This window comes from Falco rusticolus, chromosome 3 (genome assembly GCF_015220075.1).
Source record: "Falco rusticolus isolate bFalRus1 chromosome 3, bFalRus1.pri, whole genome shotgun sequence".
Lineage (NCBI taxonomy): Eukaryota > Metazoa > Chordata > Aves > Falconiformes > Falconidae > Falco > Falco rusticolus.
In genome coordinates this window covers 13,373,810-13,391,026 of record NC_051189.1, presented here as the reverse complement: position 1 = coordinate 13,391,026, position 17,217 = coordinate 13,373,810, and the positions used below count along the sequence as shown (strand labels likewise).

Here is a 17,217-nt window from a genome sequence, read left to right as displayed (position 1 = left end):
CCTGCCTCCTGCAGCAAAGGGCCAGCTCTTGCCCTGATGCTCCACAGCCTCATGCTGGAGCAGCCATAGAGCCACAAACCTGCTGACCTCAGGGCCAGGAAAGCAGGCAAGAGGCATGGCAAGCGCTTGCCCCAAAGCAGAACTGTCACCCACCGCCCTGCACAGTGCCGGCCTGAACCGCTCCAGACCGAGCCCCTTGCGGGCAGCGGGGAGGGCCGGGCGCTGCTGTGAGGCAATGGTGCATCCCTGGCTGGCAGAGCACCACAGAGGCTGCAGGGACCAACCTTGCACCACACACAGCTGGAGGCAGCACAGTCTGCAGGGCACGGTGCAGCCCTGGTGTGAGTGGGATGGGGACAGTCCCTCTGCCAGGGCAGCCCTGGCAGAAGCCCGGCAGAGCATGCCACTGCTACACACAGGGATGGCAGGGGGGTCACAGCACCATAGCCCCACTGCCAGCTGTTGGGAGAGCCCGTGCAGGCAGGGAGGGGGTTGCCACCCCAGCTGATGAAGATCTCAGCCCTGACCCACCTGGCTTCAGCCTCCTGCATCAGCTTGCCCCACTTCTCCCCAAGGCCAGAGAGGCTGCCATTCTCCTCAGGCACCGCCGTGTCAGAGCCGTGCGCTGGTGGCCCAGGTCTGTCCTGCAGGAAGAGCTCCACCCGTGGCCTCCGCTCCTCCAGCAGCCGCTTCAGGAGCTGCAAGGCAGTGGGGCATAGCACTGTGCTGGGGACCCCCCTACCTCCAACGCCACCTCGGCACAGCCTGGAGAATCAGCAGCCCTGGGACAGCCGCTCTGCCCCCCGGCCCCCTAATCCCTGGCTGGAGAGCAGCGTGGGTGGGACACGCCAGCCTGGATCTGCTGACCTTCTGCTCCTCCAGCTGGGCCTTCGCCACCTTCACTTCTGCTGAGGGTGGCTTCTGGTTGCTAACCAGCTCCTCCATGTCCGCCACCCAGGCCAGCAGGCACTCCAGTGTGTCCTGGGCTCGCTCTGTGCCCGTCAACTCCTCCAGGACTGGGACGGCCCGCAGGGACACCTGGGGAGAGAGGTGGCTGAGCCGCCTGGCTGGGCAGGAGGCAGCCATGGGGCAGCTGTGGGGCTGGGGTATGCCCCTCCCCACCATGCCCTGCCCAGGAGGTGATGCGGGGGACAGGTCCTCCCCAGCATCCCCCCACAACCCCTGCTCGCCCCATCGGCAGGGCTGTGTGGGGATGGGCTCTCTGCAGACCTGCACTCCTCCTCAGGGCAGAAGGACCGGGCACTGCCCGCAGGGCTCCGCAAAGCCAGGGCTTCGTGCCATGCGGACCCCCTGCAGACACACATCCCCCATCAGCCGCAGCAGAAAGGAGGGGGCTTGTCTCATCCTCTGGCACCCAGATGCCCCAAAGCAATGAGGTGGGGGGTGCTGCCAGCTGGGCCCACATCAGGGCATCAAGGGCCGCATGCCCCGGCCGCAGATCCCCTGGCACAGGAGAGCGGCGGGAGCGCACAGCCCCACATGAGCCCAAGCCAAGAGAGACAAAAGCCAAGACTCGCTCACGGAGACAACTGTGCTGGCAGAGCAGCCCCACTGGCACAGCGTCTTCCACAGCGAGGGTCCCTGCCCGACAGTCACCTCTACGGCATCCGTGTGTCCAGCGCGGCTGCCAGCCGCGAGCTCCCCCGCACGCTCCGTCAGCACGGTGACGGTCCGGGTGACCAGGGGCTCCCCACCCTTCTCGCCAGCCGGGTACTCGGTCACCTCCACAATCTCTGTCACGATGGTCTCAGTCACCTCCGTCACCTCCGTCACTTCCCGGGTGGTGACAGGTTTCCAGGACCAGGTGCTCCGGGGGGCACTGGCCCGGGGTGGGGTCCAGGCTGCACCCCCCACCTGCCCCTTCAGCGGGATGCAGGCCGTGCTCCCGTTCTGCACCGCCATCTCTGACTGGCTGCGCTTCAGCACGGGGCTGCCCGGCCGGCTCCAGCTGGCGCTGGGCACCGGGCTCCAGCCGTTCTCCACTGGCACCAGTGGCTTCTCCGGTGGCCCCAGCCAAGCCTCTGCGATGCTCCTGGTGGGCGGCTGCCCCACGTCCAGCCCCAGGTCCCGGAGCTGCGGCTCCCGGAGGAGCTCCTCTGACCGCCGGCTCTTCTCGCCCAGGCAGCTGGGCCGGCTCACCGAGTTCCCCATGGCATGGGCACAGGCGCCGGGCCCCCGCCTCAAATCCCGGCCTGAAACAAGCCAGGAGGATGCACATTACCGGAGCCACGGCAGGGCTGCACGGTGCCTGGACCCTGTATCCTCTCCTGCCCTTGCTCCCAGCTGTGCCTCTGCCTCGGATGGCTGCTGGTGCTGCCCAAATTCCTGCACGGGCTTTGGGGGTTCCCAGCCCCCTCCCCCCACAAAGTACTACGGAGAGCCGGGGCCCTGGGGACAGGGAGGGACAAGGCGCTGGCCGTCACCCAGGACCAAGTGGAAGGAGGGGACCCCAAGGGGTTCATGGCGGGGCGTACGGCCCTGCACGTCAGGCGCGCGTCTCGTCTCGTCAGCAGGCATGTAAATGAAGGGTACCGGGAAGCAGCGCAGGGCACCCGGCAGACAAGCAGATGCTCCTGACCGGCATCGCTTTGTGCCATTAGATTAACTCAGAGGCCAGCAGAGCTGGGAGAAAAGAGCCATCTGTCTGCAGGGCCTGACAAAGGCGGCCTGGGGACCTGCTGGGGGGAGCGGGGCTGGGGGCCATCCGTCTGGGAGCACCCACCCACCCGCCCAGGCAGGGAGGCAGCCTCCCCACCCTGCCAGCCCTGCCGCAGCCATAAATCCCCCCGCGCCACCCAGCAGGACCCTCCCACGCCAGCCCCCTGCCAGAGCCTGGCTGCAGCCGCAGCGCCTGCCCGCACCCAGACCCACCGCTGCCAGTGCCCAGCCCTCACGCCCAGCGCTGGGTGCACACCCTTGTGCCCATGTGCACACGCACACACCCCCACGTGCACTCACACGCACCCACACTGGCACGGTGCACCCACACTCCACACTGGGCATCACACCTCTCTGGCTGGGCATCCCACTGCCGGCGTGGGCCGGGGTGCTGGGGGCACCCACCCAAGGGCCACGCAGCGCTGCACACCCTCCACACCCACGCACCTGGGGCCACATGCACACCACACATCACACCCTGCTCTGCTGCACACCGGGCCACTGGCAGAGATCCCCAAACCCCAACGCACACCTGCGGCCACGGGGCTACACACGACACGCAGCTGTGGCCCAGGAGCACACGGGCCAGCCTGCCCCACGCACCCACAGCGGCCGGACACCCCAGGGTGCACACTCCTGCGTGGCCGGAGCGCTGGCCAGCAATCACACACACGCCGTGGCACACCGTGGCACATGCCACAGGGACCATCCTCGTGCAGCAGGGCATCGTACGTGCTGACACGCGGCTGCAGCAGGCAGCAGACCCCGCACCCCCGAGCCGGTGTGGCCCCACGCGTGGCATCACGCCCCTGCCCTGGCCCCCCACAACCCTCCTGCGTGGACGGGCTCCCACGGGGCAGCACGGGTGGAGGAGCCACAGCGCCGGGGGAGGCGCGGGCTGAACCGGGGAGTCAAACCCCCCACACATCCCACCGCTGCCGGGGCACCCCGGGCTTCTCCCCCGCCGGCCGCCAGCCCCGGGCTGCCCTGCCCGCAGCCCCCCGCCCGCCCCGCCCCGGAGCCTCCCCAGCGCCCCCCGCCCCGGGCACTCACCCCTCGGCGGAGCCGGGCGTCCATGGGGCCGGGGCCGGCCCGGGGGGGCTCCGCCGCCCCCGCTACCCGCCGCACCGCCGGGCCATGGCGGGGGACAAGCCGGCGGAGCGGAGCGGGGCTCGGGGCTCGGGGCTTGGGCCCCCCCCCGCCTCTCCCCGTTACCGCCGCCCGGGCATCCCCCGCCCCGGCCCCGCCGCCGCCTTTGTGCACTGCGCCCGGGGGACGGGGCGGCACCGGGCGGGACCCTGCGGCACGGCACGGCACGGCTCGGCTCGGCTCGGCTCGGCTCGGCACTGCCCCGACACGGCTCGGCTCGGCTCGGTGACCCCGCCGCACCCCCCGCTGGCACAATGCGGCCGCCCGCGTTAACTCTTTGCGCGCCGAACGGCGCCGTTACCGGGGAAACCCCCGGGGACTCGCAGCCATCCCGGGCAGGGGGAGGGGAGCAGCGCGGTTCCCACCGCCCACCCCGCGCCGCCCGGCCCCCCCTCACCGGCCACCGCCGCACCTGCTCCCGCACCGGCACCGCCACCGGCACCTGCTCCCGCACCGCCACTGGCACCGGCACCGGCACCGCCGCTGCCACCGGCACCTGCTCCCGCACCGGCACCGCCACCGGCACCAACACCAGCACCGGCACCTGCTCCCGCACCAGCACTGGCACCGCCACTGCCAACGGCACCTGCTCCTGCACCGGCACCGCCACCGGCACCAGCACCAGCACCGGCACCTGCTCCCGCACCAGCACTGGCACCGCCACTGCCAACGGCACCTGCTCCCGCACCGAGCTGTGCTGCCCCGGACCTGTGCACCCACTGCATCCCCGGCGTGTCTGCACCTGCAGCCCCATGGCAGCACAGCACCACAGTGGCACAGCCCCACGGTGGCACAGCCCCACGGAGGCACAGCACCACGGTGGCACAGCCCCACGGAGGCACAGCCCCACGGAGGCACAGCACCACAGAGGCACAGCACCACAGTAGCACAGCACCACAGTGGCACAGCCCCACGGAGGCACAGCACTACGGTGGCACAGCCCCACGGAGGCACAGCACCACAGAGGCACAGTCCCACAGTAGCACAGCACCACAGTGGCACAGCCCCACGGCAGCCCAGCCCCTCTGGCTCTGGGGTTGCACCCCTCCGGGGCATATTGTTGTGTCTGGCCCCCCACCTGGCTCCAGCCCCTCCAGTCCTGGTGCTGCCAGCCAGAGTCTCAGCAGGCTGCTGCGGCCGCAGAGGGGGCACAGCCCTGCTCCCCAGAGCTCTTGCAGGTGCTGGGTGCCCTCAGCCAGGCTCGGTGGGACATGGCAGGGACACGGCGGCTGGACAGGGCTGAGAGATGCTACTGCCCACCACACCCCGCAAGCCAGGGTCCCCCAGGCCTGAGCTCAGGGACCCCATTCTGCCCCTGCCCTGAGTGTGGGAGAGCCTGAGGGGGGTGGGCAAGGGGCTGCCAGAGGTGCCGGCGGGGGGGGGTCTGCTCCTGCTCGCAGGGTATGTGGTGTGAGCCCCATCCTCAGCCTGCCTGGACCCAGCTCTGACACAGTGGCCCCACAGCCAGCAAGAGAGGCCCTCTAGGGTGGGGGGTCCTGCCCTGCACAAAGGAGTGGGTGCCCCTCACCGGGCCCCGGGGAGCCCAGGGGCCGCTGCAAGGAGTGTCGCGCTGCACTGATGGATGGGGCTCCCTTGGGGTCTCCTGAAAGCAGCAGGCGGAGGGGCCGGGGGCTTTGTCTGCTCTGCTGCTGGAGATGCTGCAGGGAATTAGCATATCCCAGGCTCTCCTATGGCACTGCACCATCTTCACCGCTCCGCTCTGGCACCTTCCCAATGCCCACAGCTGGGAGCTCAGCACCTAGCGCTGGATCTGTGCGTGGGTGCCCTGCCCAGGCACCAGCTCCCTCAGGGGGTTCTGGGCATCCCCAACTGACCCAGGGGCCAAGCAGGTGGGACCTAGCCCTCACTGATGGTGCTGAGCATCATCAGGTGCCAGTGCCAGTGTGCTGGGGAACATGCTGCTCCACTGAGCACCAGCGGGCTTGACCTGGGGGGCTGCTGCCCTTGCCTGCCACCCTGAGCCCCCTGGAGCAGCCACCCCCTCCAGCAGTGCAGCTACCACGCTCCTCCCTGCTGCCACACGGCAAGCAGGCACCAGCCTTGGGACCCCTGGGTTCAGCCACCATGCTGGCAAAGCACCCTGGGTGCCCCACAGCACCTATCTGGGACCCCACGTGGCAGGGACTGGGCAGGGGGGCAACAAGCTGACTCCCTCAGCAGAGCAACTGGCTGCCTCCTGCCCTGTGCGCCTGCCGGCAGCTTGCCTGGCACGCTCCACAGCCCCAGGTACCGGGCTTGGGGTAGGCACGGGCGCCCCAGGCAGAGGGAGCCCAGTGCGGGGCACCGGGCGAGAGCAGTCGGCTGGAATCCGTAGCCTCAGATCCCGGGAGTGGGGTGGGTTTCTCCTCGGCCTCGGCTTTGTCTGCGCCGAGGCCGCGATGAATGGCCCTTTCAGTTTGTGCTGTCATGTGTGTGGAGGGAGCCCGTGTGCTGGCCAGGCCCGGAACAAAAGGAGCCGGCGAGGGACTGTTTGCAGGGCGGCGAGGAGGGGGCCGGCTAGGGCAGCCCCCACCACGGGTGCTCCCGCCGTGGCTTAGCGTAGATGGGGTGGTGGGAGCTGGTGGCCTGTGCTGGCCCGAGGCTGGGGGAAGGACACGCCAGTGCTCTGCCGGTTGCAGGCAGGTGGGTGGGCAGCAAGCAGAGGGGTCTGGGCAGCAGGGACGCCTCTGCACGTGTCCGGGCAGGGGGCAGCCCTCGCACAGCTACACACATCTTACATGGCTGCATGGCCCTGAGCATGGCTGCACACACTTTGCCTGGGCAGGGTGACACGGCTGCACACACCTTGTACGGCTGCACACACCCGGTGCATGGCTGCACATGCCTTGTGCATGGCTGCACACCCCTTGCCTAAGCAGGGGGACATGGCTGCATGCACCTTGCATGGCTGCACATACCCTGTGCACAGCTGCACATGCCAACTGGGCAGCAGTGCGGTGGGACACGGCTGAGCTGGAGTGGAAGGTGGCCGTGGCACCAGCAGGGCACCTAGGCAGCGATGCCACCAGTACCAGCAGGACCCCAGGTACAGCAGGCTCCAAGCCCACAGCAGCCGATGGTGCCGTTGGTGGGGACGGAGGCGTGACTGGGCGAGCACTGTCAGGCTGGGGAGCAGCAACCGGGAACAGGGGACCCTGCCTGGCTCACGTGTCACCAGCAGATCTGCAGGGCTGTGCCACAGGGCCTCCCAGCTGGCCATGGCCCAACACCATCATCCCTTTCAGGGACCAAGACCTCACCAGCCTTGGTGGAGACGTGGCCTGGGTCCTGCCTGGCTCTGAGCGGTTCTGCCAGCTGCCATGCACCTGGGGGTGAACCCATTACCTGCAGGGCATGGCCAGGCTCCGGCAGGGTGGGCAACCTCTTCTCCACCGCATCCAGCCAGTGCCGCAGGGCCAGCAGCTGCTCGTGCACTTCCAGCCTCCGCTCCATCCATTCGCCCTGCTGCCACGCTCTGGGGAGACAGCAGGGACACACCGGGCTGCTGGGCTGCACGGCTGCCACCTGCCCTGCCCACCTCTGCCACGGGCATCTCTGCCTGGGACCCCCTTGGCTGCTCTTGCATGGGAGAGGGATGAAATGATGCCCAGGCTGCCAGCATCTCTCTGCCCACAGCGCCCACCTCTCCCCTGTGCTGCTCCAGGGAGAGGATGGCTCTAGGAGTCTGCGGACCAGGGGACATAAGGACCACAGAGGTGACCCCACTCAGCACCCCATGCAGCTGACCGATGACCACCGCAGATGCCAGGGAAGGCAGCTCTGCAGCTCCGCTCCCAGGAGACCCTGGACAACCTTGCAGGTTTCCCGTAACCAGCCTTGCACACCATCCCACTGGTGGGGCCAGTGCTGGCTCAGCCATACCTCCCCTGCCTTGCCTACATGCCACCGGGCAGGCATCCCCGAGCCACCCCCAGCCCCACATGCCCCTCGGCAGGGGACGCCCTTCAAGGGTGCCTCGGCCAGGTTTGCAGGCAGTACCTCTCCTCATGTCCGTGTCATTGGCAAGATAAACCCAGCGCCCAGCACCCAGCGCTCACAGCTGCGCCTGGTCCCATCCCTGCTCGCCACGTGGGGGATGTACCTGCACCCTCCCCATCCCACAGCAGCTGGCCCAGACCCCCCGGGGCTGTGCAGGATTTGGCCCAGTTCCCCTCCTCATAGTGCAGATTTCCAAACGCACACATGCAGACCCCAGCCCTGGCCTGCCCTGACAAGGAGCCCTGGCACACCCCGCTGTGACCAGCACTGCCCGTACCTCTCTATCTCTTCCCCATCCTGCGACGACTCCTCCACACTCTGTCCAGAGAGACTGGTGTCATCTGCAGCACAGCGCTTCTGCAAGGAGAGCAGGAGAGGGACAGGGTGTGGGGATTTGGCAGCTCCGCCACCCCGCCAGCACACCAGTGCAGATGTCTGGGGGTGTTGCTGTGTCCCCCCCCAGGGACTGCCATCCCCACAGAGGGGCAGCTGCTGGCCCATCCTCACCAGGCAGGACAGAGCACCCCTGGCCGGGACACCCGACCTCCATCCTCTGCTCCAGCCTTGTGGTACTGGCCCACCAACCATCGCCAGTACCTGTGGGTTTCGGCTCTGCTCATCTCTGTCTCCTCTGCTGGGACGAGCACCACTCGACACAGTGATTCCTGCAGCTCTCCTGAATTTCCTGACCCTTTTTCGCCTGGGATTGCTCCCAGATCTCACTTGCTGCCAGCTACACCTTCCAGCCCCTTCAGCTTGTTCTGGTTGCTGGTCCCTGGTGTCCCTACATCTGTCCCTCGTAAGGCCACACACTGCAGAGCCCATGGTCCAGCGCCTGGCTGAGCCCAAACCAAGCCATGGCAAACTGACCCACGGCTCTTCCCAACCCGGCCAGGGGCTGCACCGCTTGCCTGCCTCATATTTCCACTGACCCCACAACCACTCCATTTCCCTAGCCCCATGCACAGGATCTGTAGAGGGATTTTTAAAGGACCGAGGACATATGTTACCATTGTCTGGGTTGGACAACCCAGGCCTGTTAGTTGAAGCTGCAGAGCAGTTTTAAATTGTCCTGGGAACAAGCAGTGGGAGAAGGAAAGAGAAGGAAAACAAGCTATGCACAAAGAAGAAGCCAGGTGCAGAGCAAGTCCTGGGAACCGTGAAATTAACGCACTCTCATCAGCACACTCTGATAAGGCACCTGCAGCATGCTCACCGATCAGCGACACGGACCCCCACGTGGCCCAGAGACTTTTATCCAATCACCTGTGTGTAAAGTCAGGTGAGCGGTCGGTTTAAGTTATAAATATGACCTGTTTGTTTAATAAAGGGAGCACGGCATTTATTGGTGTGATTGTCGTGACTTGGCCGACTCTCCACGGGGGACCCTCTTCGAGGATCAGGCCCCTCTGCCCCAGCACAGCGGGTGCCTTCGCTGGGGGCAGGCACTATGTGCTGGAGGTAGCAGAGCTTAGGCAGGCAGGGGCAGTGGGAGGGGATCATCCTGATCTTGCGGCTTTTCCAGCATTATGAGTTGAACCCAAACCTGCCTTGAGCACCCTGCATGCCCTCGGAGCACCCCAGAAGGCAAAGCCAGCCCACTGTGGAGGCACGGAGCAACAGCACCTTGGACAAGAAGAAAAGGCATGGGGCTGGGCAGTGCCCCTCGAACCACAGCAGGCAGCGTCTCAGAGCAGCCCACGCAGCCTGTGGCACCCAGTTGCATGCCAGCAGCACACGTGGTCCCATGCAGACAGCACGTGTTTCTGGGCATGCGTGTCCACGTGCAACATACTACCCACTCCAGCACGTGCCGAGGCAAAAAAGGGGCTATGTTAACAGGGCCCTGTGGGGAGCACGGTGTGGCAAGGCCATTCGGCATGCTTTGCCAAGAGCCTGCAGGTACAGTGCAGTCTGCCACCCTCGGGCACCAGCGGTGGGGCTGGACTTGCTCCAGGCTGGGACACTGGCAGAGCTTGGCTGGGGCACCTCAGAAGGGTCTGGCCAGGGCATGGGCTGTGTGGGGCTGGTGGGGTCAAGGAGCAGCCCCTCATGGCATCCTCTGAGCTGCATGCCCCTCCCCCCGAAATGCACCTCAGGCTGCAGCCTGGCCCAGGGAGATGCAGGTGGCTGCCCCCTGCCTCCCTCCCCACCAGCTCCCACAGGGACCAGGGTCTTCCCAGCGGAAACCTCCTTTGCTTCTGTGCCAGTGTCAGAAGGACTGGGATGGCATGGCCACCGTGGTAAGAATGATAACACGTTACCATCCCTACGAGCCCTTCCCTTGCTGCAGATCACCGCCCTGTGGCAAGAGGCATCTGCCTGAGTTCTGCCAGCCCAGGAACCCCTGGAGACATCCCCAAGATCTCCTCTGGCTGTGACCAGCCGTCCAAGCTGTTGGCAAGCTCAGAGCCTGCACACCTTGTGCAGAGCCTGCAGCTGTTCCCAGCTCTGGTGCTGTTAGCTCAGCTGCGTTGCTGCAACAAGTGGAAGGAGATGCTACGTGAAAACGAGCCTAGGAGCAACGCTGCTCGCACAGGCACGAAGACAGGGGGAGGAAGAAGATGCCAGTGGCTGCTCCATGCCCCAACTGGGAAGCTGGGTTTGCAGGAGGGATCACACCATGCCTGTACCCAAAGGCTGAGGGAGATGCCCACACTCCTACACAGTCCTAAGAGCCCTGCAATTAACCTGTCATTAGCCCTGCTAATGCCTTGCCAGGTCACCTGGCTGAGCATAACGAGGGGGAGCAGCCTGTAATGCTGCAGATGCCACTGGGAATCCCATGGAGGGAAATGGGAAAGCGCACAGTGCCAGCGGCCAGAGCCCTGGAGAGGCTGGAGGAGGCCAGAGCAAGCAATGCACATGCCACAGCGAACAGCAGGGTCTGGGACAAGCTCCAGCCTGCGGCGAGGGACTGCATCCAGCATGAAGAGCTGCAGAAGCATGCCCAGGGAGGGGAAGGAGGAAGGGGAGATGCAGCCAGCTCCGAGGCTTTCATCAGAGGAGCAAGGGAGCCTGGTGCTCAGGACCCCTGGTTCATTTTAGCTGGGGCGCAGCGAGGGCGGCTGCTGAGGTGTGGGAACGAGAGTGTGGGCGCTGCCAGAAAGGCGGCGGGAGCAGGAGGCAAAGCTTGAACACAGGTTACGGTGGTGCCATGAAGATGGTGATGACCACAAGACCTGATCAAGGATAGGTTGACCATGTGCCATGATGTTCGCAGGCTCTGCCTGCAAGGGGAAACAGCTGAGGACCGTGGGCTTGATAAAAGGGAAATAAAACTGATTCGATGCAGAAGCAATGGCAGCAGCCCTGTACAAGGCACCGGTAACACAGCTGAGCATCACAGCCGGGTACATGGCAGAAAATGGGGCTGGATGAGGCTGGGGGTCACTGGGAGGAAGCGGTTACCGATGCAGCTGCTGAGGAGGAGCAGCAGGCAGGGCTTTGGTCAGAAACCATGCCAGAAAAAGCAGCAAATTGCTGAGAAGAGGGGAAGCAGAGCCAGGCTGGTGCCTGGTACCTGCTCCTGCAGCCCACCTAGGTCAGGCGTGGCTGTGCACCGAGAGCTGCCGTGCTGTGCCCATCTGTGCTGGCATGCGGGTCACAGCTGCAGGAGCCTCCTCACGGCTGCAGGGTTCAGGGTGCGGGCTGCAGCACACCATTACGGCTCCTTCTGCCGGTGTAACCGAGCAATTTGCTTTATGCCAGCTGCAACCACAAGAGCTGCAGCATCCGGCCCCAGTAAATTTGCATCTCTTGGGCTCATGGTAGTGGCAGGTCCTACCAAACATAGTCAGGGCCCTGGGGATGCACAACAGGACAGGACAAGACCCCTCTGGGATGCAAAGGTGATGTGAGGTCACATCCTGGCAACACTTTGCCTCCCGTAGGCACAAGCCAGGTTCCCAGGGTGGGAGCAAGACCTGGTGCTGGGTGTGCAGGGCAGCAAGTCACAGGGCAAACCGGGGCACGGGGCAAATGAGGTCGTGGGGAAAAGGCAAAGTTTGTCCTTGGCTGCAGAGTTCAGAGCTAAACCAAAGCGCCTGCGAAAGGGGCTGCAAGAAGCAATGAGCTCCCCAGGGATTATGTCTTCCAGACGCAGGGGGATGCTCACCAAGAACATGGTCAGGAAGAGACGGATGTTTGTTCACCCCCCAAAACCTGAGTAAATACAGGAAAAGGACCATATTCCACAGTGCTAGGAAGGGAGTGTAGCAGCCTCTCATTAGCTGAAGTGCCAGCAGGGCATCAGAGATGCTCCCGGGCATGTGCATTCACTGCAGACCCTGCGTGCACGATGCCATATGCTGCAGTGGGGTCCCGCAGCCCCACGTACACTGCAGCTGTGGCTGCTCACCCCTGGAGCTGGCACTGGTGCCCCTCGCCGGCTGGCCAAGCCAAAGGCTGTGGCTCAGCTCCCTCCTCCCCTGGGGACAGGCGAGTGTCCAGGGGAGGGAGCAGGGTGGTGCGGTGGGGGGCACTGAGGCATGAGAGGTCGTGGCAGCTCTGGTGCAGACCGGTGCAATCACTTGCTGTGGTTCTGCAGCACTCCTGCCCCACACCACCGGTCCCGTGTGCCCCACAGGTGAGCCCTCACCCCAGGGCAGGACTACAATGCCTGCAGTGCATGGCACCAGCCCTGCTGCTGGAGCTTGGGCACAGGGAACCCGTGCTGCCAGGGAGCTGGAGGATGCTGCCACAGCTGGGTGGTGGACAATGGCACAGGGAGGCCTGATGACCACAGCGTCTGCAGTGGGCAATGGTCTTTCAGCAACAGAGCCCAAAACCCAGCCCAGGCTGGTGGGGATGGAACCCCAGCTATTGCTGCCAGCCTGTCCCAGACACAGCACGGCATCACACCTGCACAGGCAGGACTGGCCACCTGAGTCCTGGGGACATGCCAAGAGACACCAGACAACGAGAAGCAGCAAACCCCAAACCAGTTCAGGGATGCCCACATGCTTGGTGCTGCCTGTGCTGGCAATGGCAACAGCCATGAGGCTCCCCACAGCTGCCTCCTGCCCCAGCACGTCAGATCTGGAGCAGCCCCCAGCCCCAGCTCAGCTGCCGGCCCGGGACAGCCACCAGGCACAGTGGGCAGCGCCAGCCAGTTACACCCTGGGACATGACAGCCGGAACAAATGGATTTGCAGCTGCCTGACAGCAGCAACGCGGTGCCTCAGGAGGGAGGCACAGGTCCCCACACCACACTGCCCACACGGTCCCACTGGCGGCTGCACATCTCAGAGCACCCCGAGGTTGCTCAGCACCATCGCTATCCCCACCGTGGGCACCCTGGCCATGTGCCCAGCAGCACCGCTACCTGCAGAGCTGCCCGGTGCCCGGTGGGATGGGCAACGCAATGGCTGCAGCCCTGGGCCAGGCTCCCCAGCAAGCAGCGCCATCACTCCAGGACCTGCAGCAAGGACAGGGGTGGATTCACCAGCCCAGCTGGCACCAGCCCCTGGCACAGACCACGCTGTGCTCCTTGACGGCACAGAGAAACGCAGGCACATTACTGCGAGGCAGTGCTTGCCCTTGGCCAGTGCATGTCGGGATTTTGCTGGGGAGAGGCAGGGACCCCGCCTGCAGTGAATGGGCTCTGTGCACTGCAGGGATCTCAGGTCCCTGCACTTGTCCCCTAGGCAGCTGATCTCCCTAAAGAAAGGTTTAGTGCCCCAGTGAGGGGGGGGCGTGGGAGAGGCCGGTCCAGCTTTGTGGCTGCTGGGTAAGCTGTACAGAGAGTTCCCAGAGCGGCACACTGCGGGCTGGAGCCAGCAGTGCCCGGGGCGGCAGGCACGCGGAGCTGGCAGCTGGTGTGTGCCAGCAGGGCCGAGCTGGCTGCTGCGGCTCTGCTTGTGACAGCAGCCACAGGTCCCATGTGCCAGGCCACGGTCAGAGGCGGCTACTGCAGGACAGGGCAGTACAGCTGACAGTGCTACCGTTCAGGCAGTGATGGGCAAGCACCCACGCACTTGGGGTGTGAGAACCAGCCTCACAGCAGGGCCATGGCCTGCAGGGTGCCCGGGCACAGCCTGGCTTGGCCACGGCACACCTGGGAGCACCATGTGGTGCATCCACCCGGCAAGTATCCCACCAGTCCCGCCAGACAGGCTATTTGTGGACACCAGTGAGCACCGGGTGGCTGCTCCAGGGGCGAGGGAGCCCTTCCAGGGCTGCCTGACAGCCACGCCAGCGCGCCATTCAGCGCTTCGCCTGCCACCGCCCCGCGGTTTTAACGCTGCGTGACAGTTTAGATTGCAGGGCCTGAAAGGGGAGAACTCTGGCCCATGCATCAGAGGGGCAAGCTAAGCTGCAGTGCGGTAAAAACGGGAATATAATAGAGTTATCCCTCACAATTAGCTTGGCCCAATTACATGCCCACTAGATCGCTGCTGGTGTGCAGTGCAGCTTCATGGCTGCCGACACTGCTCACGGCTGAGCTGCTGCTCCCTCTTGCCTGGTCACCGACCCCCGTCGTTCCTCACACGGCACTCAGCCTCAGCCAGCTGTGCCAAAGCCAGCAGGGTGACAGACACAGGCCTTCTCCGCCACATCGACTCGGAAGGAGTGACGGGACAGGTCAGCGCTGCCAGCCGCTGCCACTGCTCTGCCCCAGACCCTGCTCACCCAACCACCCCGGTGTGGCAGACCTGGAGCATCAGCTGCATTCTGCCCCACAGACTCCAGCTGCCCTTGTGACCAGCCCTCCCACCACCCAGAGGTATGGCAGCATGGGGAGTGGGGGCTGTTTTCCCTACATGGCGCATTTCTTCTCCCTGAGCCATCGGCGGTGCTGTGCTGTGTGATTCGGCCTGTGACTGCTTTGAGGACCAGCAAGCAGCGAAGCCACTGCCAGCCCCAGGGCAAATGCCCCACTTGCCACTGTCCTGGCACTGCCACTTGCCGTCACGCTGCCTGTGCCATGCCTGGCTGATGCTGAGCCCTGCCAGATGCTGCTTGTTGGCTCCACACCATTACTGCCATTGCCCATGGGAAGCCAGGCGGCTCTAGGGTGAGCGCATGGGAGGCAGATGCTGCCCATGGGAAGGGGCTTTGGGAGGGAACTGGGGGGTCCCAGGGGATCAGGAAGGTGACGTGAAGCAGTGTGAGACAGCTGGAGGTGAGGGATGCCTGGAGATGGATGAGGAACATCATGCTAGGTGGGAGGACAGACTGTCCCCATGTACCACACAGCTCACCCCACGGCTGGCCCCACGACACCAGGCCGCTGGTGGCCCCACATGCCCAGCAGGCAGCGGGGAGCAGCCAGCCTGGATGCACGGCGTGTCCCTCTCCACCTCACCCTCCTGTGCCCCTTTTCCAGCCACCACGGTGGAATGCCACCATCCCCAGCTCACCCATTGCCCCTGCGGGTGGAGCAGTTCCTGCTCAGCATGAGCCTGGCTCACCCGGCACCCCGCCAGGCCGGGGAGGTTCCCCATGCTGGGGCCAAGGTGGGCACACAGCTGAGGGGTGTGTGGGGAGGGGGGTCCCCTCCAGCAAACAGGTGCTGGTCCCCAGGGATTCGTTCAAGAACTGGGGGGGTTCGCACCCAGGGAAAGGGAGCTGGACCCCACAGATGTTGTGGGTAGGTGGGGGGCTTCTAGCCAGGACCATGCGGTTTAGCCCTGGATGCAGAGGGGTCTCAGGGATCTTATGAGGCTTGTGGGAAGTGTCCAACCTTGAGGGGGGATCAAGAAGTTGGAGGGTGGGATCAGGGAGTTATCTGAGGTGGAGCACAGACCTGGGCTGCCTGTGCCCTCCCCAGGCAGCCATCCTCACTGTCGCCCCATGGAGCCATCCCGAGTCACAGCAGCCTGTCCATCCCAGCACAGGGGATGTACGTCCCCCACAACCCCTCCACCCCAGCTGTGTCCAACGGCCACGTCCTGCTGCAGGCTGGCCAGCAGGGAGGGACGCCACTGCTAATTGCAGACACACAATGCAATTAACGTGCTCCCAAGCTGCTGCCATCTGTCCCGGCCAGCCTGGGCTCCCTACCCAGGTGCCGACACACTCAGCTGCTCCCAGCACAGTCCCGCTGCTCCCAGGCAGACTCCCACTGGCCTCAAGACATTGCACGGGTCCCGCGAGGTCCCACGCAGCTCCGGTGCTCCCGGCATGGTGCCTGGTGGGAGGCACTGCCACAGGACGAGCCTCCTGGCTCAGGGAGTCCCAACCTGGACAGAGCAGTGGCACGTGGCTCACAGCACTGGAAAAGGCTCCTTGAGCCGTCCAAGCCAGCGCCAGTGAACCTCTGCGTGGGCGTCTGTGCTGACGTCTCCCAGGTTTTCCCAGGCTGCCCCTAACAAACCCCGCTGGGGCCGCCACCAGCTGGCTGCCCGACCAGCTTGCCCTTCTCCCTCACCATCATCCCAGCCACAACGGCTCCAGCACTGCCAGGCTAAGGGAGTGCCCGCGGCGCACTGCCCGCTCCGTGCAGAGGCACCCGCAGGTACAGCCCCAGCCCAGCAGCAGCACATGTTGGCACAGCATATGAGCGCCCTGGCGGACAGCAAGCCCGGAGCCCGGCTGCCAGAGGGATGGATCAGTCCCTGTGCAAAGGACACAGCTTCAGAAGCCTCCACACCACCAGCAGTGCCTGCTTGCTGCTGCTCCCTGTCCCCAAAACTGGGGACCCACCAGCATGAGGCTGCAGCCTCCCAGCACAGGAGAGACCCCAGCCCCGCTACACCCACACACACCACTGCCCATCCAGGGCAGCTGGGCAGCTCTGGGGACAGTCCCGGTGACAACCCCACAGCCCTGCTCCGTGCTCAGCAGCACAGGGCTGGGGGGATGCCCAGGCACAGCAGCGCATGAGGCCAGCACAATGGTGCAGTGCTTGCACCAGGAGCTGGTCAGACCTCCAGCGCCCCAGCACGCTCCACCATGACCCGCAGCGGCACATGGCCTGGACAGCACGGCCCGTGGCACGGAGGCGTGGGAGGTGACTGGCAGCCCCTAGCCTGCACCTACAGTGGCGAGGCCGGGGCATGGCCACCGGTGGGGAGCAGCGAGGGCGAACAGACCACGCGGAGCTGCCGGCTGGTTTCATAGGATCTCTTTTACTGACCTCGCTGGGGAGAGCCATGGGTCCATACTGCATGTTTTACAAACACTTCACGGTATATACAAGTCAGGTTTTAGTGTTTTGCCCCCAAAAAGAGATGCTTTTGGATTATCGATCAGCCCCTGCTGCCCTGATGAGAAATGACTGGGAAATCAGGGGAGCACAGGGCCCCGACGGAGCGGGAGCCCTGGCTCAGGCTGGGCTACAGTACAGTTGCCCACATTAGCATGTCATGCAAAAGCAAAACTGGATAATGAGAATAATAATAACGAATGCTGAGGAATAACATGACTCATTTTACACGTGGCAAA

General features: G+C 65.0%; 1 protein-coding gene across 3 annotated transcripts in view; it reads right to left on the bottom strand.

The window, feature by feature from the left end:
* The window catches only part of LOC119144058 (microtubule-actin cross-linking factor 1-like), a 29,980-nt gene that overhangs the window by 11,794 nt on the left and 969 nt on the right, over window positions 1-17,217 (bottom strand). The window contains exons 2-6 of one of the 3 annotated variants that reach the window (XM_037378895.1): window positions 8,105-8,184; window positions 7,174-7,303; window positions 1,618-2,213; window positions 868-1,038; window positions 532-698 (exon numbers count right to left, since the gene is read on the bottom strand). In XM_037378895.1, coding sequence (XP_037234792.1) covers window positions 532-698; window positions 868-1,038; window positions 1,618-2,213; window positions 7,174-7,285 — 1,046 coding nt within the window. In that variant the 5' untranslated portion in view covers window positions 7,286-7,303; window positions 8,105-8,184. Of the gene's footprint in view, window positions 1-531; window positions 699-867; window positions 1,039-1,617; window positions 2,214-3,732; window positions 3,977-7,173; window positions 7,304-8,104; window positions 8,185-17,217 lie in introns of those variants that run through there. The other 2 variants (XM_037378897.1, XM_037378896.1) reach the window with 2 other exon arrangements.